Source organism: Urocitellus parryii, chromosome 6 (assembly GCF_045843805.1).
Source record: "Urocitellus parryii isolate mUroPar1 chromosome 6, mUroPar1.hap1, whole genome shotgun sequence".
Lineage (NCBI taxonomy): Eukaryota > Metazoa > Chordata > Mammalia > Rodentia > Sciuridae > Urocitellus > Urocitellus parryii.
In genome coordinates, this window is record NC_135536.1 from 174,553,364 (window position 1) to 174,576,504 (window position 23,141).

Below are 23,141 nucleotides of genomic sequence, written 5' to 3' on the forward strand. Positions count from 1 at the left end.
AGCGCCTGCCTCACCTATGTGAGGCACTGGGTTTGATCCTTAGCACCACATTAAAAACGTGAAATAAAATAACGGCATTCTGTCCATATACAACTACAAAAAAAAATTTAATTATGCTGGTCAGGCACAGTAGCACACGCCTGTAATCCTAGTGACTCAGGAAGCTGAGGCAGGAAGACCAGAAAACCAGTCTCAGCAACTTAGCAAGGCCCTAAGCAACTTACGGAGACTCTGTCTCAAATAAAAAATAAAAAGGGATGGGGATGGGGCTCCGTGGTAGAGTGCCTCTGGGTTCAATCCCTGGTACAAAAGGAAAAACAAAACAAAAACAGGAAAAGAATTCTGCTACAATAAAGTTGATAGGAGCTTTGGGAACAAGTCTTTGCAAAATTCTCACCTGAGTCCCTCAGGGGATGCGTGTGAGAATGTCCCTGTGGCATCATTTACAGTAATTAGACATGGTGTGCAGTCTGGGTGTCCGTGACCCAGAAAATGAAGGAAAAAAAATGGGGAGAGTGTAAACGAGGACTCCACCGAGGTCCCATCCACAGCTGGCTACATATCAGCAACTGTGACGAGTGAGAAGAACAAGTTGAGTAAGTCCCACTCAAGTAAACTGAACACACATTCACAACATTGCCTATTTTTAAAAGGGCCTCTATGCATACATACACACATATATAATGTACCTGTACATATAGTCAAGCTCATTTACGGAACTCATAAAAGGGCTTGTCTTTCTTTTGCATGGTTCTGCCAACTCAGGGGACATTTGGCATGTATGGATACGTCTTTGGTTGTCACAAATGGGGAAAGGGGTGCTACTGGCTCCTGGTGAGCACAGCCCAGGAGAGCTATTAAACATCCCACTCCGCTCAGGACGGTCCCGATAATGAATTATGCAGCCAAATGTCCACGGACCTGAGTCTGAGAAGCCCTGCAGACCAGCCTCCGGAGCAGAGCCCAGCACCGAATGGACGCATCTTCAGCGCATGAAGGAGAGACCGTGGTGACCTGGGTGGGCCGACAGCAGTGGAAACACAGAGACAGACGCGGGAGGACTCCTGTAGGCTTGGGAGGTGTGTTCCATGGGTGACACAGTCCTTATCTTTCCGGGAGCTGGGCACATCTAATCCCCTTGGGGATTCCGGCACCTGCAGTCAAGCCCTCTCTCCCCGGTCAATTTGGGAAGTCCTTGAGTTGTCCCGAACCTTGGCCAGGAGGACCCCAGGAGGTCCCTGTGGGCAGGACTTTGCATGGCATTTGAATAGCGCTCCGAGGGGGGAGGGGCTGCTAACCACACAGTGGGGGAGGGGCCAGGTGAGAAGGGAGGGATTGGAATGCGCGAAACAGAACAGAAAATTTGGGAGTGGGGCAGTTAGACTCCTCTAACAGTGAGGAGGCCGTAGAGGAAGAGAGGCTAGGAATCCTTCAACAGGAGAGGTCAGAATCCCTACAGCTGGGCCAGGTTGAGATTTGGGGGTGGTGAGGGTTAGAATCCTGGAGATTCAATAAAACTCTTGGAACAGAAGGAATTGGAGAATCAGCCAGGAGCAATTAGAGTCCCCAGGTCAGTAACCTGGGCTGGGAGGAAGGCCTGTAATCCCAGCAGCTGGGGGTGGGGGTGGGGGGCTGCGGCAGGAGGATGGTGAATTCAAGGCCAGCCTCAGCGACTTAGCCAGCCACTGAGCAATCTATGGAGACCCTGTCTAAAAAAAAATAATAAAAAATAAAAAAGCTGGAGATGTTGCTTAGTTGTTAAGCGTCCCTGGGTTCAATGCCCATGCCCCCCACCTCACCCCCCAAAAAAGTCCTCGAGGTTAGGGTTATAAATCTTGAGAACAGGGTTAGTTTGGGGGGCTTTTGTTTGGTTGGTTGGTGTTTGTGTTGTTTTCAGACCAGGGATTGAAACAGTCTCTCCTACACCCACAGTCCTTTTGTTTTATTTGTTGGATTATTTTTTAGACAAGGCCTTGCTAAATCGCCCAGACTGGCCTCAAATTTGAGATCCTCCTGCCTCAGCCTCTCCAGTGGTAGCGATTTCAGGTGTGTGCCAGGGCACTGGACTTAGTTAGAATCCTTTGAAGACAGGGGCTAGGATTCTTGGTTGGCTGGATTAGAATCTTTGGGGAAAGGGGCAGTTAAAAATCCTTCAGATGTAGATGTGAAAGCAAAAAAATCCTTTGGGGGGGGGCAGGATTAGGATTTTAGGAGGAGGAGACCGGGTCCTGGGGTTCTTGGACCAGCGGGTTAGAAATCACTGGAGGCTGGGTTTGGAAAATCCGGGGAAGGGAATATATAAAAGGGGAAGCGTTGGAAACTGGGAAAGAGGAGGGTGGGAGTTGGGTTCGGGGTCTGCGGCGCTTAGGGTCCCCCAGGGACGGGGTTAACGTCCTTGGGGGCAGTTAGAAGTCTCCGATGGGTGGGGTTTTTAAAAAGATCACTGGAGGTGAGATAAGGACGCTGGGAGCAGGAGGCAGGTTAGGAACCTTGGGGAACTGGTTGTGGTCCCTGGGCTGGGGTTAATCTTAGAGGGTGGTGGCAGGACACTTTGGGGGCGGGGTTTGCATCGCTCAGGGCGCGGCTAAGGCTTCCAGATGGCCTGTGGGCGCCACCGGGTTCTTGGTTCCAGCCCGGGGGCGCAGAGTCGGTTTAGAGGCGAGTGGGACCGGACAGCCCAGCGCTGGGAGAGCCCAAGAGAACCCGCGAGGCCGAAGCCGCCGCCCCCGGAGTGGCCCCAGCCTCTGGATCTCCACCGTCAGCTCATCTTCTTCTGGGCTCGGGTGCCCCGGGCCCCGGGAGCTGCTGAGCTGGGGGGGCGCTCGAGCTGCGAGGATCCGGGCTGCCCGCGAGAAGAGGAGCGGGCGCCCAGGTGAGTGCTGCGACCGGGGCTGGGGGCCACTTGGACCGTGAGCTCCGCTGGGTCTTGGCTGGGCGCGGGGAGCCTGGGGTTGCGGGCTAGGCTCTCGAGGGGTGCAGCTGGGGGCAGTGAGGGGAGAAGGGAACGTCAGGGGAGCGGCCGAGAGGTCTTGGGAGGAGGGGTCGCCGGCCAGTGTCGGTGACCAGGTGAGGGTGGAACGCCGCCGCCTAGCTGCGAACCTGGGATCGTCAGAGAAACGGGAAGTTTGGACTGTGGAGTGACTTTTTGCTGGAGCTGCTATTTCTCTGGACCGTCCAGGTTCCCCTTCTGCAAAAGAAAAAGAAAAAGAGAAGCCCCGAGGGGAAGGCCCTGACGGTTCCCAGGGGGGGTGGGTTATGCTGGGTTGGCAGCCAGCGTGGGGACTGGGGCAGCTGGGCACAGGCGTGGCGTGAGAGACACACCCAGGCGGGGCTGCAGCTGGATCTCTAAGCTCAGTCCTCCTCCTCCAACCCCCAGCAGGCCTCTAGGTCAAGGCCCACAACCTGCCTCCTCGATCAATTCTGTGAGACCTTGGGCAAGTCACTCTCCTCCTCTCTAAATTCCAATTTCCTCGCCTGTAAAATGGGCTATTTTGTCTTCCTTTCAAGGCAGCTCGAGTATCTGCGAGGTGAAGTATGGGAGACAGTGTAGTGGGCAGGGGAGGGGACTCCGGAGCAAATTGTCTATTGGACCCTGGGCAAGGTATTTGCATTTTCTGTGCCTCAGTTTCCATAACCATCTGGTGGGGATGGTAATAATAATACAAGCCTGAGTATCCTTTATCTGAAAATCCAGAAGTGTTTTGGATTTCAGATATTTCCAGATTTTTGACTATTTGCAAATAAGGGATGAGATACCCTGGGGGAGGAGGAGGCCCAAGTCTACAAGTGAAATTCATGTATGTTTCATGAACACATAGCCTGAAGGGAATTGGTACAATATTTTGAGTGCACCCAGGTTTTGATGGTGATCGGGTCCCCTGAGGCCATTTGTGGAATTCTCCATTTATGGTGTCGGGTCAGTGCTCAAAAAGTTTCAGATTTTGGATTGGGAATGCTCCTTCCTGAGGTCACTGTGAAGGCCAAATTAAGTACTGAAGGAAAAGCTCTCCGAGCACGGGTTTAGTGTATGTGGGGTATTGTCCCATGGATTGCTCATAGGTCTGGCCCAATGGTTCTCAAACTTGGGTCCTCATTCATCATCATGCTGCGGTTGTGGCTCCGTGGTAGAGCACTTGCCTAGCACAGGTGAGGCACTGGGTTCAATTCTCAGCACCATATATAAGTGAATAAATAAAATAACTGTCCAACTAAAAAAATATATATATAAAAAAAAAAAAAACCCTCAATGCCAGCCCTGACACGAGAGATTCTGATTCAGGAGATCTGGTCCAAGACACTGAGAATTTTCATTTGCAGGGGATGCTGATGCTGCCCAGGGACCCCACTTTCAGAACCACTTGGCTGGCACAGAAGGACCACAGTAGAGATGTTACCTTATTTCATGTTTTTTTTTTCCTTCCTTCTCCTTTTTTTGGGGGAGTGTGGGCAGGGGTGTGGTTGCATGGTGTTAAAACACAGAAAAGCAAAGGGGGGTGATACAGTAACTACCCCAGGAATCCATCACCCAGAATTAACAGATGTCAGCATTTTGTCCTGTATGCTTTGTATTTTTAAAAAATAAAATCACTAAACATACAATTTAAGCCCCCACCCTGCGTCCCTCAGTCCTGTTTCCATCCCCGGAGGCAACCAGTGCTGTGGATTGCAGTCCTTCTGGTTTTTGCTTTAAGATTTATTGCACCTGTAGGAACACAGAAGAATGCATAGAGTTGTTTCTGTTTTGGAGACCTACAGCAGCGCTCCGCTCCTTAATCCACAAGGGATGCATTCCAAGACCCTCAGTAGATGCCTGGAACAGTGGATAATACTGAACCCTACAGATTCATTAATTTATGACTTCTCTTGGGCATATCTGAATTGCCAGCATCTGTATTCTGCTGCTTTGGGGGCATTTAAGTAAAATAAGAGTTACTTGACAGGTATCCCGGTGCGTGATTGTAATTCCAGTGACACAGGAGGCTGAGGCAGGAGGATCACAAGCTCTAGGCCAGTCTCAGAAACTTAGTTCCTCAGCAATTTAGCAAGACCCTGTCTCAAAATTTAAAAATCTTTAGAAAGGGGGCTGGAGATGTGGTTCAATGGTAAAGTGTCCCTGGGTTTACTCTTCAGTACAAAAAAAAAAAAAAGTTACTTCAACACAAGTACTGTGGCACCATCACAGTTGATCTGACAATAATCAAAACCAAAGAAGCGGGCTGGGGATATAGCTCAGTTGGTAGAGTGCTTGCCTTGCATGCACAAGGCCCTGGGTTTGATCAAAAAAAAAAAAAAAAAACCAAAAAAAAAACACTAAAGAAGCCAGGCTCAAGGTGCACACCTATAATCCCATTGGCTCAGGAGCCTGAAGCAGGAGGATTGCAGATTTGAAGCCAGCCTCAGCAATTTACCAAAGTTGTAGGCAACTTAGTGAGACCCCTTCTCAAAATAAAAAAATAAAAAATGTTAGGGATGTGGCTTAGGGGTAAAGCACCCCTGGGTTCAATACCTGGTACAAAAAAAAAAAAAAAAAACACGAAATGACTAATGGGTGGGTAGTATATATAGCAGGAATACACTGGACAAAGGAATTGAATCATTCACTTTCCCTCATGGATGCAGGGAGGTAGGTAGTGTAGATTTCATCATGCTATTCAAACGTGAACACCATTTGAAAGTTAAGAATTGTTTATTTCTAGCCAGGCCTGGTGGCACATGCTTGTAATCCCAGCGGCTCAGAAGGCTGAGATAGGAGGATCGTGAGTTCAAAGCCAGCCTCAATGGCAAGGTGCTTAGCAACTCAGTGAGACCCTGTCTCTAAATAAAATACAAAAGAGGGCTGGGGGTGTGGCTCAGTGGTCGAGTGCCCCTGGGTTCAATTCTTGGTACCAAAAAAAGAATTGTTTATTTCTAGAATTTTTCCATTTAATATTTTCAGATTGGGCTGGGGATGTGGCTCAAGCGGTAGCGCGCTCGCCTGGCATGCGTGCGGCCCGGGTTCGATCCTCAGCACCACATACAAACCAAGATGTGTCCGCCGAGAACTAAAAAATAAATATTAAAAAAAAAAATTCTCTCTCTCTTTCTCTCCTCTCTCACTCTCTCTTTAAAAAAAAATAATATTTTCAGATTGTTGTTGGTGCAGGTAACTGAAACTGTAGAAAACTAAATTGTGGGTAAGGGGGAACTATTGAACGTAAGTACTATAAACTGTGAGAGTCTGCAATTTCCTTTTCTTTCCCCTTGATTGGTCATTAAATCGTCAGGGTCTCTCCAGGATGGGAAACAGAGGTCCAGTTCGTTTCTTCTAACTGCCTGGTGCCATCAGAGGACCTTCCTGCATTTTTTCTCCTTCCCTGATGATGGACATGGGGTGGTCCCAGTGCTCACTAAAACAACATCGCTGGGATCTTTGGGGATGGATGGCCTTGGGCACGTAGGTAGGTGTCTCCTGTGGAAAACACTGAGAGCTGGCAGACTCAGAAGGCGCTCTGTCACCATACCCTTTGTGAGAGGAGTGCTTAGCCCTGGGTGGGCCGCCCAGGGAGACTGGTGCAGAGGAGAGAGAAGAACCCAGCTGCGCTGACCTCGCCTCTCTCTCTAGACCAAGGCCAATCTCCCAGACCCCGAGGCTTCTGCCCCAGGAGTCCCATTCACCTGGCTCCTGTGCACAGTGCTTAGCAGGTACTTAGTGAAAGTAAGAATCTTTTAATTACAAACATTTTAGTATTTTTTATATATTCTTCTGTGCACCTTTAATTTAACATAATTGGCATAGTGTTGCATAGACAATTTTCATTCCATTAGTGTTTTATTGTAAATAGTGTTATATTGTAAATATTTCCCCACATCATTAAAATGTCCTTGAATTTTTAACAGCCATATACCATTCTGTTTGATCAGCATAATTTATTTCTAGACAAGTGCTCTTATGGAGTTTGCAATTTTAAAAAAATTTAAATTGAGCTGATGTGCACATAGCTTTATAAAATCAACTTTTTTGGGGGGGCGGGTATCGGGGATTGAACTCAGGGGCGCTAGGCCACTGAGCCACATTCCCCAGTCCTATTTTATATTTTATTTAGAGACAGGGTCTCACGGAGTTGCTTAGCATCTCACTTTTGCTGAGGCTGGCTTTGAACTCAAGATCCTCTAGCCTCAGTCTCTTGAGCCACTGGGATTACAGGATGCACCACCACACCAGGCAAAATTTTGAAGTAAACAACTGAGTGACATCTATGACATTCACACTGTTGTGCATCCACCATCTCCAGGTAGCTTTTTTTTTTTTTTAACATTTATTTTTCAGTTCTCGGCAGACACAACATCTTTGTTTGTATGTGGTGCTGAGGATCGAACCCGGGCCACACGCATGCCAGACGAGCGCGCTACCGCTTGAGCCACATCCCCAGCCCATCCAGGTAGTTTCAAAACATCTTTAACACTCCAAAGGTGGTTGCTCCCATTAAGTTGCTGTTCCCATTCCCCAGCCCGCCATTCCCTGGCAACCACCACCACCGATTTGCATTTTGTCTCTGGATTAAATTATTCTTCCAGGCATTTCATATAAATATAATCATACAATATGTGGCCTGTTGTATCTGGCTTTTTTTTTTTTTTCCTTTTGGTACTGGGGATTGAACCCAGGAGCACTTAACCACGGAACCACATCCCCCGCCCTTTTTATTTTTTATTTTGAGACAGGGTCTCGCTAAATTGCTGAGGGCCTTGCTAAATTGCTGAGGCTGGCCTAGAACGTGCAATCCTCCTGCCTCAGACTCCCACATCACTGGGATTACAGGTGTGCACCAGTGTCTGGCTTCTTTGATTTAGGATCATGTGTCCGAGGTTCATTTACATGCTAACGAGTGTTGGTACTTCCTTCCACTTAGGGGTGACTCATTGTATGGATAGACGGCAGTCTGTTTCTCCGGATGTCTGCACACCAGGTTTCAGTTGTTTCCACCTTTGGGCTACGGTGCCGTGGTGGCCTGAATTGGCTTAAGTGCCTCTTTTCAGTTTCTTGGGTTTATACCTGGCGTGGAATTGCTAGGTCATATAATCATTCTATGTTTTAACTTTCTGAGGAATTGCCAAACTGTTTCCCCTCACCTTAGGTTCCTCCCAGCAATGTACAGGGGCTCCAGTTTCCCCCATATTCTCACTATAATATAACTATTATGATTTTTCTTGCATCCTACTGGGCGTGGAATGCATAATGTCTTCCCCCTGTGCTGCGGATTGAACCCATGGCCTCATGCACGTTGGGCAGATGCTCTACCACTGAGCGACAGTCCCAGCCCCCAAAGCATGAGTCTTACTCTATCCCTCGCAGACTGCATTCTGGGGGTCCTTGCCCCAGAGGGTGAAGAGAAGGGAGTGGCATTGAGGGACTGGCCAGGACGCGGCTGCTAACTCTTGTAGCTGTTGGAGTTTTCAAGCCTGGCTCTCCAAATATAAGGTGAGGCTTCCCTTTTTATAGAAAAGGAATATAAAGCCCAGAGAGGGGAAGTTGCTTTCCCAAAGTCCAATAGCAAGTTAGTGGTACAATCTCTCTCGGTCTCCATCTTTCTAAACAAATCCCCACAGCATTTTGGTCCCCAACCCACTTCTCCAGGCTGGGAGTAGAGTTGGTAATGATGTAGGAAACCCTCGCTCAAGGACGAAATGTGCCTTTGCCCTTGGCCAGTGGCTGGGGCCACATATGCTGCACCCTGCTTGGCACTGCATCCTCTGGATGGCACTGCCCTGGGACGTTTATGCCTAGTGCTCCCCTAAAGTCACCTGCCTGCACTCCCAGCATGCCCCTTGGACCCAGGAGATATAGATGCCACCGAGAGCACAGAGTCTCGCCCTCCTCTCCGCCAGAGAAACGAAGGACAATAGAGCACAGCAAACCCACCTGAATTTGAGTGCCTGCTCGGTCTCAGACAAGCTGTGGTGCGGTGGGCAGATTTCTTCACTCTCCAAGTCTCAGTTTCCTCATCTGGAACATGGGAATAAGATGGATTGCTTCATACGGTTGTTCAATACAATTCCCATTATACTAACACACCCACGAAACAACAGTCACACTTCAGAATCAAATATGGGTCTTAATTTGCGTTTCCTCAGAAGCAGACCCCAGACAAGGTTCCAAATTTGAAGAGTTTATCTGGGAACCAATTCCAGAAACCATGGCAGGAGAGTGGGAAAGAGGAGGTAAAAGGAAAGGTGAGTTATCAGGCCGGTCATACTGTGGGCGCTGGGGACCAGTGCCGAGCGCGCTCGAGGTGAAGGCAATGGGACATTTGTGCCTGTCAGCCCTTGGCCAAAGGCTGCTCCCCAGGCATGAAGATTCTGTAGCACTTCTCTAGTTTGCCAAGTCTGTGGGCAGAGCAAGTACCCATAGCTGCAGAGAAACCTCTTGGGCAGAGACATAGATGCTGGCAATTGGAGGCCAGCCAGAATGTCCCACGGTGGTTGCCAGGTCGACGGACAGGGCACCAACGGCACCTGCTTCCGTATACATGTGTATAAACGCAGAGGCCAGACGTTGGCAGAAGCCACAGAGAAGGGGAGGAGAGGTGGTCTTGGAGGATGCATAGAAGCAGCGATCCAAGGGGACCTTAGGTATATCTGTAAAGCTTAAAAGTTTAACAAAAAGAATGAACATTCGTACGATTTACCTGGTGATGAAAGATCTTTTTTTTTTTTTTTTTTGATTGAACTCAGGGGCACTCGACCACTGAGCCCCATCCCCAGCCCTGTTTTGTATTTTATTTAGAGGCAGGGTCTCACTGAGTTGCTGAGTGCCTCGCCATTGCTGAGGCTGGCTTTGAACTCATGATTCTCTTGTCTCAGCCTCCTGAGCCGCTGGGATTATAGGTGTGGGCCACTGCACCACGCCTGAAAGGTCATTTTTGAATCAAAAATGACACACTCCAAAATATAAGAGAAACTGAGGCCTGGAACTCTCAACTTAAAACAAACAAACAAACAAAAACTGAAAAAGCAACAGAACTTGTTACTGTGGCCGTGAGGACCCTATTGGTGGGGATTGGGGGGGGAGGGGCAGCTGAACTTGGAGCAGCCAGGCAGGAGGAGTGAAAAGTCGCCCCTGGGGCCAGCAGGCCACTGTGTCCTCTCTGACGGGGGCACTCCCCTCCAGGCCCCAAGCAGGAGTGAGCAAACACAGATTACCCTTCCTGCTTTAAACCACACTCATAATTTTCAGGTAGATGGGAAATCTGGGGCATCGGGGAAGCTGACAGCAACTTCATTCAGCTATTCAACAGGAGTTTCACTGAGCACATACTGTGTCCCAGTTTTTCGTGCGGGGGAGCAGCACCGAAGAGAACAGGGTCCTCGCCGCGCCTTCATTCTGGGGGACGACGTGCGTCATGAGGTCCACGGGTGGGCTATTGTTAAGTCTGTGGCGAAGCAGCTCCACAGGAGTAAATGTGCAGGCAATTTGACAGCAGAGACGCCTGTGGGGAGAAACCAGGAGGGACCAGAGGATCCCTGAGATGGCCAGGCGGGTCTGACCCCTAACAAAGGAGGAGAGAAGCGGGTCCCCTGTGCAGTCCTAAGGAAGGAGGTCTCCCGGGCCTGTGTCTCCCTGCCACATCTGGCACTGACTGGGAGCAGCCCATGGGGCCCGAGAGGCCTTCAAAGCACAGCGTTGGGGCTGTCGACCCACTGAGCTCTCTGCTCCCTTGGGGTCGCCCTGGGAAGGGGTGGTCACAGCCTTGAAGACTGTGGGACCTAGGAGGTTGGGGCAAGGGTTTGTGTTTTAGCCAGTGCCATGGGGGAGGGCCTCTCTGAGAAGCCAAGATCTTTGAAGAGACCCGGATGAAGTGCAGGAGGCTTTCTGGGTGAAGAACGTTCCAGAAAGCAGCAGGTTGCCATGACCCCCAGAGGGAAGCGCAGTTGGTGAGTTGACGAGCAGGGTGGGGTGGACGGGGAGAGATGGAGAGGCCCGGTACCCAGCAGGAGGCGGGTCTGCAGGTGAGGGAAGCTCAGGCCCTGAGGTCTCCCCACCTGGACGGGGCGGGGCTTTCACGGAGTGGGAAGGGAGCCTGGGAGGCCTGGAGCAGAAGAGGCTGGGGGCGGACTCAAGTGTTGAGTGGCCGGCTTCTTTGGAAGAGGCAGAATGAGAATCCAAAGCGGGCCCTGACTTCAGATCTCATCCTCGATTTCCCAAAGTGCCTCGCCCCTGCCTACCTTAGAAATAAAATGATCCCAGGGAGGCCCACGGTGGCCCTGGGATTCTGGGCTTCAGCAAGCGGCCCAAGGCCAAGGGCACCGTGGAGCATGCTAGGAATTCAGTCTGTGGTTCCAGCAGGAGGGTGGAACACGGGCCTCTCAGAAGCCAACACTCTGGCCGGACCAAGTGAATGACCATGACCTCGAATCCTTCTGAGTGTCGTCTGTCCCTTGCCTTGGTGTGACCCAGGGCCCAACACCAGCCCTTGTCTAGGGTGGCTTCTCCACCCGTGGGATGAAGACAGTGACCTCCCAGGTCCCTTCCCGTCTGCCAATCAAGCTCTTGAGCTCTCTCAGAGAGGGGCACAGATGAGAGGCCAGGGGTGGCCCCCGAGTGTCCATTAGGGACACAGTCACTTGGGGACAAGGATGGCTCATTTGAGAGACAGAGAATCTGAGAAATAGGAGCCCCAGGGGCAGCACCTTGAAGCTCAAGGAATTGGTCCCTGTTTGGGGAAGATGTCCCTCCCTGCCCCCATGACCGCACTGTTCCGAGAAAAGGAAGTTCCTCATCTGTCACCTTCCTGAGCTTTCTGTTTGGGTTCCTCATTGGCCTCTTCCCTCATGGCCTGCCGCCTCTGGGCTGACCCCAGTGAATGGGGAATGCAGCAGAGCCGAGGACCAGTGCCACCTGTCACTGACCAGCTGGGAGACCCTCTTGCTCAGCAGCAGGGAGACCTTTTCCTGTCTGGGATCTGGGTTCGCAGTTCTGCTCCTCTGACTTCAGTCACGTGCGGTGAAGCCCGTGGAGAGCAGAACACCATCCATCCACTCCACCAAGGAATATGGAGGGCCTATGATCGGCCAGGTGCTTTGTAGGCCCTACTTCGTCAGTTCCATGGGGTCCCTGTTCCACCCATGCTCGCCCACTCTATGGGTCTAGTATCATCTTAGTTTCTCTTCTATCAAAACTGCTAACAGAGAAGTCTTTCCATCAGTCATTTACACTTGAGTGTGGATTGCAATTCCTTGTCAGAATGTCCTCTTTCCTGGACAGTATTCTTTGGTGTTAAAGGAAACAAAAACTCCAACTCAAACTGGCTCAAGCAGAAGAGGGAGGTCATTAGAAAGTCCACGAGGTATCAGCTTCAAGCAGAGCTAGGTCCGAGCTTGGGAATCTGGATTTATCTATTTTGGACTCTATTTAGCTGCTACACACCTGTTTTCTAGCCAAAAGGCTCAGGCTGACGCTTCTTGACCAGGATTCAGTCCTGTGCCCATTTCTGCTTCTATGGCATCAACTCTGACTGGCCGGAGCAGTCATGGCCTCTAGCAGACTACTGCAGGGGTCGAGGGAGACAGGGAGGAAGGAAGGGAGAGCAGAGATCGTGCAGGAAAGAACTGCAGCCGTCCCTTTTGGAGAACTACTGGTCCATCTTCTCAGGCCCCATTAGGAGAAACTGAGGCCCAGAGAAAAATTGAGACTTGTCTAAGGCCGCCCAGTGAGCTTTTGACAGAGAAGGGACATCTCCGGGGCTTCACACCCGCAGCCTTTGCAGACCTCTGCTGTGCACAGACACTCCCAGAGAGCCATCTCCGGTCCACTCCGGGGGTGCCCGGGTGGTCCCTGGCCTTTCCTCCCTGGGCTCAGCTCTGAGTGCGGGAGAGGCCTCCCACCCTGCGTGGTGACCGTGGGAAGCAGCCAGGGCAAGCAGGCCGACTCTTCTCATTTCCCTTCCACACAGGGCCTGCAGAAACTGAGGGACAGGAGCAGGTTTGGGGTTCCAGGGTGGGCAGTGGCCTGAGGAAGTGTCTGAGCCAGGCGTCCATGGTTCTGGGCTAGTGTGGGGCCAGGGACTGCTTCTGCTCTGAGAGCTTGGTCAGGAACCACACGGGGAGAGACACGTGTGCATGGGGAGGTTTTAAAGGTTTCTCACCACCCTTGTCGCACACAACCTCAGGCCAAGCCTGAGGAACAAATGCCTCCTTTCTTTTTAAAACTGAGGCTCCGGAGAAGAAGTGATGGGACCAAGGTCTCTCAGTCAGTTGGTGGCAGAACCATGATCCACACCTGGTTCAGCCTCCATTCCACTATCTTGATGGGTATCAAATTTTATCATGCAAAAAGAATTTGCAGCAGCACCATACATCTTCTAGGCTTCACTCCTGGTTGGTTTAATCTAGCATGTAACCCAGGAAGAGGCAAGAATCAGTGAAGACTATTTGAGTGCATGTGGCAGAAACCCGAATCAAATGGGTTTAGGCAAAAATGAGAATTTAATTTGCTCATGAAGAAGAAAAATCCTGGGGTTTATAACCTTCAGGTATAGCTGTATCCAGGTGCTCAAGCTTACCATCAGGAATCACTGTCTCTGTCCCTCAGTTCTGTTGTCCTCTGTAGTTGTTTCACTTTAAAGCAACTTCTCTCTTCATGATATCAAGATGATTCCCAAGAGCCCCAAGTTCCTACATCATGATTTACAAAGACTGCCTTTTTCCTAATTTTTCAGCAAAATGCCCAGGGTAGACTCTGAATGCCTCCGTAAGGATCACAGATTTGTCTGTAGATCAATTGCTAAGGCCAGGGGATACAGGGTTCTCTGATCCTAAAGACCAGAGTGGGGTTAGTCCCGCCACATCTCCTATCCTGAGAAGGAGAAGGTTGTTTTCCCAGAGAAAAATCCAGGCACTATTAGGAGAGGGATGAATGCCAAATTCACCTTTAATCCCAGCAGCTCGGGAGGCTGAGGCAGGAGGATCACAGGTTTGGAGCCAGCCTCAGCAACTTAGTGAGGCCCTGTCTCTAAATAAAATATAAAAAGGGCTGGGGATGTGGCTCAGTGGCTGAGTGCCCCTGGGTTCAATCCCCAGTGCGAACGATGAGGACGCAGAGCCAAAGATGCTCACTAGGCCGTCGTTCCCAGCCAGAATGTGCACATAGGTCACTGGGGACTGAGGGGGACACTCTGTTTGGGAGGTGGGGCCTGAGCTCTGCATTTCTAATCTCCCTCGGGAGGTAGACACTGCTGGTTTCACATGGCCACACCCCGGGGCCAGGCTCTATGACATTTCTAAGCTCTTCTGTCACAAGGCACCCTGCCAGAGGTCCTGAGCTGCGTGAACCTCTTCCATCATCCTCTCCCCACCCCGCCCCTTCCATGGTTCCCAGACCCCCCTGAATGTCAATGGCATATGCTGGGGAAATCCTCGTCAGCAAGTATTAGACTCTGCTGCCAAATCACACTGGGAGAGAGTGTCCGTCTCCCCTTTAATGGCCTTTATGTGAGCATGACATGATAAATGTTCTTTTGAATTTAGTGCTCAAAAGATATTTGTTCTGCTAAGTTCCTGCGCTTCCAGGATCTTAAGGTGATGATACAGAGAGTTCCATTTTTTTTTTTTCTTGGCTACTAAGGAACTCTGAGATAAGTGTAGGATTCCGGTTCAATGATTGTTCCTTTGAGTTTGTTTTTTTTTTTTTTCCTTCCTTTAATACCAGGGGTTGAACCCAGGGGCACTTAACCAATGAGCCACATCCCCAGCCCTACTTTACATTTTATTTAGAGACAGTAGAGACAGGGTCTCACTGAATTGCTTGGAACCTCGATTTTGCAGAGGCTGGTTTTGAATTCGAGATCCTCCTGTCTCAGCCTCCCCAGCTGCTGGGATTACAGGCGTGTGCTACCATCTTGGTTTCCTTTGAGTCTTGAATTGCTCTGTATATGGGTTAATATTTTAAGCTTTTTCAAATCCCTTTTGGAAGTTGTTTTTTTATTTTTTGCACATTCTTGACTTTCCCCAGATCTTTATCTATTCAAAACCTCCCTGTTCTTCAAAACCCCAGATTGTTTTTTTTTCTATTAACATGCTAATATACACATATATTCATGTTATCAAAGAGTTTATATTATATGTTTTGCAGATTGTATTTATCACCTAATAAGTATATTAACAACTTTGGCCATGTGCATGAGTGTACTAACAGCATGCATATCTTTGCCACTCCCTATTATAGTGTCTATTATAGGCCCCCCCTCTGTACTGGGGCTTGAACCCAGAGCCTCGTGCATGCTGGGCCAGTGCTCTACCACTGAGCTACATCTCCAGGACCCACCCTTTTTTATTGTGGTTAAAAAACATATAATATAAAATTTATCATCTAAACCATTTTAAAGGTACCTTCTGTGGCATTAAGTGGATTCACAACGTTGTGCAAACATCGCCATCATCCACCCCCGCAAGTTTTCATCTCATCTCATCCCCCTCCCGCTGCCCCAGGCCTAGCCCCCGGTGACCACCATTCTATTTTCTGACTCTGCTAACAGCTTCTTCACACGTGGCTTTGGAGTGTAGCGCCGTGTATCCACTCTTTTCTTCCCAACAGAAATCACATCCTGGCAGGGGACTGGGGTCGTGGCTCAGTGGTGAAGCGTTCGCCTAGCACATGTGAGGCACTGGGTTTGATCCTCAGCACTGCATAAGTATTTTTTTAAATGAGCAGATGTTATATTTTTAAAAAGAAAGAAAGAAATCACATCCTGACACTTTTACTATCCATTGCAAAGGGCACGGTGCTCTGGGCGTGTATTGGTTCCCTGTGTGCCAGTGCCAGGCGGAAGCTGAGCTCAGCACTCAGGGACCCAGATGAGAGGGAGGTCAGCCCTGACTGTGCAGCAATGATGGGAATGGCCCGTACCTGCACCACCTCGGACCTGAGCCGACCATGGTGACAGAGCACCTAAAAAGTACCAATGCATAACCGAATGTAACACTCGAACTAGGATTTAAAGACAGTACAAAACTGGGCCAGGTCGTGCATGCCTGTAATCCCTGTGGCTCAGGAGGCTGAGGCAGGAGGATGGTGAGTTTGAGGCCAGCCTCAGAAACTTTGTGAGACCCTGTCTCAAAAACAAAGAATAATAAGAGCTGGCTCCGTGGTAGAGTGCCTCTGGGTTCAATCCCTATTTACCCCCCCACCCCCCCAAAAAAAACACTTTGTGCAAAAGAAGAATGTGGGTCAGTGTGATAGGCCTGTAATTGCAGCTACTCAGGAGGCTGAAGCAGGAGGATTGCTTGAGCCTGGTGGTTCAAGGCCAGCCTGGACAACATAGTGAGACCCACAGCAACATAAAATATCTCGTTGATAATTTTTAAATTTATTGCATGCTAATAAATTTTAGACATTGTGTAAAATAAATACATTTTTAGATGAACTAACTTGTTTCTTTTTACTTTTAAAAATATGGCTGTAGCTCAGTGGGACAGCACTTGCCTATAGCATGTGTGAGGCCCTGGGTTCAACCCCCAATGTGGCAAAAAATAAAGAGAGAATAAAAAATGTAAAAGCCAGGTACAGTGGCACACGCCTGTAATCCTACCTTGGGAGATGGAGGCAGGAGGTTCCCAAGTTCAAGGTCAGCCTGGGCCACTTAGCGAGACCCTGTTTCAAAATAAAAAGGGCTGGGATGTATCTCATGGTAGAGTCTCCTGGGGTTCAGTCCCCAGTGCCACAAAAATTAATACATGAATAAATACATACAGACCTACATAAAGGAACGGCTCTGGGGAGCACTGAATTCTAAACGAGACTCACGCTGCTTTTCTGGGGGACGTGGTAATGGACGTTTCTGATGCCCACCGAACACCAGGCAGTGGACGTGTTTCTCCTGGTTCGGGGGACGGTCACATTTTACACAGATCTGTCTCCTGGCATCATATCACTTTTTTACAAAAATCAGCCCGATGTGCCTCAGCCCCTGGGAGTCTCTGGGCCAGAGGAGCCGAGAGCTGTGTGTGCTTCGAGCTCCCACAAAGCCACGGTGGGTGGCTGCCAGCAGACGGGGTCGTGGTGAGCAAGCGTCTCTAGTGCCACTGTGCGTGGGGACTTTCCAAGGTTTCTCAATTCAGTGCTCACCAGCCCCTGAGCCCCGAAACCACCATCCTTCTCCGAGTTGGCCTTGGTGTGGATGAAAACCAGCCCTTCAGAGAGACCATCCCTCAGGACCCTGTGGCCATCATGACTATGTAAATCTGTACCCTAAAATGACATGGGTTAAGCTTTCGTTATGTGTGGGTTGGACTCTTGATGTCACAGAGGCAGATCAGTGGGCGCTCAGAGAGGGGGAGGAGCCGGCCCCGCGTCACACAGCAGTGCTCTTCCCAGAATCCCCTGAGGTCGAGGAAAACAGATGAAATAAATGTGATATGATTTTATGCCGTGATAAACCACACAAGAATGTTATTTCATCTCCCAGGACTGCAATGCCTATTTGTCACAAATCAAACAGAGAGGTTGGTTTCCGTTCTAAGTGCACTCAGGTACCTTATAAAATGGTGATTAATTGGGATAATTTTTCAAATTAGTGATCCAGCATTCCGGGAATCAGAATGTGTTCGTTTTTGATTCACCAAACGAAGCCAAAACTGCTCATGTCTCTTAAGTGGTAAACCGTTCCCACTTCCCACCAGACAAATCCTGGGAAATAAAGAGGGATCTTTCCTTTTTATTTATTTATTTTTTTACAGTGATTTCCCTAGGTGTGGACATTCAGATATTTTTCTTTCTTAAGCTACAAACATGTGTTTTTAAAATTTTTTTTTTCTGGTACCAGGGATTGATCCCAGGGGGACTCCATCACTGGGTTTGATCCTCAGCACTGCATAAGTATTTTTTTAAATGAGCAGATGTTATATTTTTAAAAAGAAAGAAAGAAATCACATCCTGACACATCCCCAGCCCTATTTTGGATTTTATTTAGAGACAGGGTCTCACTGAGTTGATTGGTGCCTCGACGTTGCTGAGGCTGGCTTTGAACTGGCGATCCTCCTGCCTCAGCCTCCTGAGCCACTGGGATTACAGGCCTGCACCACCGCGCCCAGCACCCGTGTTTACTTTAACAAGATATAGACAACCGAGTTCTAGCTGCTTTAGAAGACATTGCCGTTTTGCAGAGATGGGGAAAGCAGAGCTTCCTCTTATGGTTCTCCTAGGCTGGCTTCTCAGCAGATACGCGCACCCATTTTGAGAAAAAAATAATGAAATGCCCCTCCACTGTTACAGTAAGTTTTGAATCCAGTCAGGCAAATGTGTTTTCTTTGAGCATCCTTAAATTAACACGGCAGCAAAGTCTGTGAGCTCTACTTCTTTTTAAAAATTTTTGATTTGTTCTTTTTAGTTATACATGACAGTGAAATGTCTTTGGACATAGCATACACACATGGAGTGTAACTTCCCATTCTGGTGGTTGTACTTGCTGTGGAGTTGCCCTGGTCATGTGTTCCTATATGACCCTAGGAACGTTAGGTCTGGTTCATTCCACTGTCTTTCCTACTCCCATCCCCCCTCCCTTCCCTTCACTCCCCTTTGTCTAATCCTGTGGACTTCTTACCCGCCCCGCCAGTGTGTTAGCATCGCATCTCAGAGAACATTCGACCTTTGGTTTTGGGGGATTAGTTTATTTCACTTAACATAGTCTCCAGCTCCATCCATTTACCAGCAAATGCCATAATTTCATTCTTCTTGAAGGCTGAGTGATATTCCATTGTGTACATGTACCACATTTTCTTTATCCATTCATCTGTTGAAGGGGCTGTAGGTTAGTTCCCTAGCTTAGCTATTTTGAATTGAGCTGCTATAAACACCTGATGTGGCTATGTCACTGTAGTATGCTGTTTTTAAGTCCTTTGGATATAGACCGAGGAGTGGGGAGACTGAGTCAAATGGGGGTTCCGCTCCAAGTTTCCTGAGGAATCTCCATACTGCTTTCCAAAGTAGTTGCACCAACTTGCAGTCCCACCAGCAATGTGAGAGTGAACCTTTCCCCCACATCCTCGCCAATATTTGTTCTTGCTTGTATTCTTGATAATTGCCATTCTAATTGGAGTGAGATGAAATCTCTGTAGTTTTAATTTGTGGTTTTAAGTTGCATTTCTGTAATTGCTATTGATGTTGAACATTTTTAAAATATATTTGTTGACTGATCATATGTCTTCTTCTGTGAAGTGTCTGTTTGGTTCCTTTGCCCATTTTTCGATTGGGATCTTTGTTTTTGGGGGGTTAAGTTTTTTGAGTTCTTTATATCCTGGAGATTAATGCTGTATCTGAGATGCAGGGGGCAAAGATTTTCTGTGAGCTCTACTTCTAAAACATTCCCTAAATCCTTCCACTTCCTACCCCTTTTAAAGCCACCCCCTGCACCACGCTGCCATCATCTCGGGGCTGGTCGACCACCACAGTCTTCGACGGGGCTCCCTCCAGTCCATACTTCACCCAGCAATCAGTGGGAAGATTTGAAGCAAAAATTGTACCCCAGAGTTGTCCTGCCAGAAACCTGCCATCATTTCCCACCTTCCTTTGAATAAAATCCAAACTCCTCATGGCCACCCGAAGATGTGGCAGCCTTGTCACGGAGCCTCCTTTCCCCTGCCCTGGAGATGTAGCTGCACTGACCTGCTTTCACAGCCGCCTTCTTCCAAACACATTCCAGCCCCAGGGCCTTTGCACTTGCTTGCTATTCTCTCTGCCTGGAACACTATTCCCTAAGAGTGTCATATGACTAGCTCCTGGGTCATTCCGACCCCAGGTCCAATATCACCTCCTAAGAGGGGCCTTCCCTGACCACACTGTCTACAGGACCCTGTCCAGTTGTTCCCTCTGACATGCTCTCTTTTTACTTCTCATTCCACCAACTAAATATGGTGTTATTTTCACTGTTGACTTGTTTATTAACTGTGTCTCCTGTTCTTCAGTTGAGTTCCATAAGAATGTGGATTTGCCCAATTTGTTTAGGGCTTAGAAAAGTACTCAGTAAATGTTTATTGAGTAAATGAATGAATGAAAAATTAAGTCAGAGAGAGAGAGACAGAGACAGAGAGAGAGAGAGAGAGGGAGGAGAGGAGCCAGGGAGGGAGAAGGCGGGAGGGAGGGTCCTAAACCAAATAGAGAATGACACAGGGATATGATCCCTTGGTTACTGCTTAGCTGGATCATTGGGGCCACGTTATGTGACCTCACCTTTGTGATTTATTGCACAATAATGGTCCAGTTTTACTTGACTCTAGTCCCTCAGTCCAAGGCTGCTGTTTCTCTGTCCGTGTGTCTTCGTGTCCTTCCCACCCCCTGCCAGCAGATTTTATTGTTATCCCCATTTTGCTGGCGAAGAGCTGAGACTGGCTTGGGTCACAGGAGAGTGACAGGTGGGTGTGAGTGAAGCCAGGTGCCGAGGGTCAGCTTGGGCGCGCTGACCAGGAGCCGCAGCGCCCGCCACCCACTGCCCGCCCCGCTGCCCGGCACGGTGGTGTTCCCATTGTCCCCCTGACTTATCCTCTGAGTCCACTCCACAGCCTGCTGGTCCTCGACCAGGTCAGGCAGCATCAGCAGACTCCCCTGCTGGGCTCTGGACAACCCGGGCTCCCTTCTGCCTGCAGGATGGGGTGCATGAAGTCCAAGTTCCTCCGGAATAGAGGCAAGGCCTCCAAGTCTGAGTCCAGCACCAACGTGCAGAGCCCTGTGTACATGCCAGATCCCACGACCCCGATCAAGTTGGTGAGTAGTGGCGGGGGCCCGACAGCATCTCTTCCCCAGGCTGTGCAGGGTGTGGTGGGGACGGGGTGGCACTGCCTAGCCATCGGCGGTGCCCATGCTCTCCAGAATACCTCTCCGGATACTTCCCAGGCAAGGACGTCCCTCCCTGTCCTGCAGAGCACCTTGCCCACCAGCGTGACTCCAACAACCAGCCGAGGCGCACCAGCCTGGAGGCTGCAAAGCAGTGACCCCCACCAGACCAGTCCTAGAGCAGCGGTGGTGGCGGCAGTCACCGTAGCATCTGTGTCATGCAAGAATACAGTAGCAGTCGTAGTACGCCTGGTGGTGGGCGTGCGGCAGCAGCAGTGGCAGCAGTGGCAGTAGCAGGCACAACGGTGAATAAGAGGCGCAGCCAAGCTGGCAGGGGGTGCCTACTCCCTGCTGTCCAGTCTCGGTGGACCAGGCTGTCCTGTGCGCTTTACAGAATTAACGCGCTGAGTTCTCACAACAGGCCTGCTGTAGGTGACCATCGGTACCTGCCCATTACAGCTGGGCGCAGAGATCAGCCAGCTCACCTAGGGCCTCCCCTAGGGGTGGGGCAGGACTGGTCTGCACCGAGTAGGTTCCTAGGTGAAGCCATGCTAAAGAAGGGGATGCTCCTCATGGTGGTGACAGTGCGGTTGATGGACAGCGGTGGCAGCCATACTAGTGGTGACCGCGATGGTGGTGAAAAGGGTCATTAGAGTCGTAGCGGTGGTGAGACACTAACGCTGTGATGGCAGTGGCTGGGCTCGCGGCAGGGGTCATGGGTGTGATAATCTAATTGTTCCTGTTCGTTGAGCACCTGCCAGGGCCTGGGCGCTCAGGTAAGCGGCCTCCATGTCGTGATTCTTCACGGAAAGCCCGGAGACAGCAGTTAGGCCGTGTCACAGCCAGGGTGACCAAGGCTCAAAGAAGTTCAATGGCTCGAGAGGGCCAAGCAGCAGGGAAACGTTCAGCCACGTCTTTCTAACCCCAGACCTGGGGTTCTCTCCGCTCAGTGACCCTCTATCTGTCCTCAGCTGAGGTTGGCTGGGGACTCGGCAGCAGCTGGAAGCCCAGCTAGGTGGGGGGCCCTCCTGGGTGGCCCCTCAGGCAGTTCTTCCTCACATTGAACGGAGGCCTGTTACCCCATAACCCTTACTTCTTTGGGGGGGGGGTTTACCAGGGATTAAACTCAGGGACACTCGACCACTGAGCCACATCCCCAGCCCTTTTTTTGTATTTTATTTAGAGAAGGGTCTCACTGAGTTGCTTAGCGCTTCACTAAGTTGCTGAGGCTGGCTTTGAACTCGTGATCCTCCTGCCTCAGCCTCCTGAGCTGCTGGGATTACAGGTGTGCGCCACCACGCCCAGCTCCCATTAACCCTTACTTCTTCTTTTTTTTATTTTAATATTTTTTTTAGTTGTAGACGGACACAATATCTTTATTTTTATGGGACGCTGAGGATAGAACCCAGGGCCTCATGCGTGTGAGGCAAGGGCTCTACCACTGAGCCCCAGCCCCAGCCGAACCCTTACTTCTTGATCCCAAACCTTAGCCTTTGCCCCTGGACAGCCCATAGAAATTGAAAACAACCAGCCGTGGCTTCCAAATCCCTTCAGGACACGAGTTCCTGGCCTCTCCCCATCCTGCTGCCCTTCCTCAGCAAGATGCCTCCAACAGGATTGATTCTAGAAAAGGGAGACTCATGGAAGTCTCCTCTCTCTTTGACCTTTGACCTCTATTAACACAGCCTGAGATGATATGAGCTTCTGATGCTAGTGATGCCCTGAACGACCGCAGATCACAAACCCGAAGGCACCCCAGGGTCTGCTCCTCTTCTAACCTGTGTGGCGCTGGGCCATTTCTGGGCTGAAGGCTTCCAATTCCCAGGTTCTCAGAGACCCTCTGAGTTGTCACCAGCAAAAAGCAAAGGGTTTCTCCCGCCAGTGTCTGGTGGTCCTCTCTGAACATCAGATTTAAGGACGGTAGTTATCAGCGGTTCCTTGTTCCTCCGCTACAGGGGGCCGTGTGGGTTCCCAGGTCAAACCAGTTTGGGACACACAGGGAGAAACGGGCCCTTCCCTGCAGGTCTTCTCAGAGCCGTGGGGAATGTTTGTAATGAACTTTGTGAATCTCCACCCTCCTCAAAATCGTGTCTTCCACAGTGTTCCCTAATTTCTTCAATCGAATGTTTAATGACACATGTGACAGACAAATATACTCTCCTTGAAAACAGAGAATCACAGATGACAGCTAGAGCCACAGCACCCACTGCCCCATGCTCCCCCCCACCCCGCTTGAAATGCCCCAGCCCCCAGAGGAATCCGAGGTTGTCAGTGTGGAGTGGACCCTTGCAAAACTTTTAGCATAAATTTACACTCACAGGTCTAGTGTGAGGCCATGGAAAAT

At 49.8% G+C, this 23,141-nt stretch overlaps 1 protein-coding gene across 1 annotated transcript in view; it reads left to right on the plus strand.

Annotated features, from left to right (window-relative positions):
- The first annotated feature begins 2,652 nt into the window (after positions 1–2,652).
- Hck (HCK proto-oncogene, Src family tyrosine kinase) overlaps positions 2,653–23,141 on the plus strand; it is a 40,894-nt gene continuing 20,405 nt past the window's right edge. The window contains exons 1-2 of the mRNA XM_026402074.2: positions 2,653–2,872; positions 20,611–20,728. Of these exons, the coding sequence (XP_026257859.1) occupies positions 20,612–20,728 (117 nt within the window). The 5' untranslated portion in view covers positions 2,653–2,872; position 20,611. The remainder of the gene's footprint in view (positions 2,873–20,610; positions 20,729–23,141) is intronic.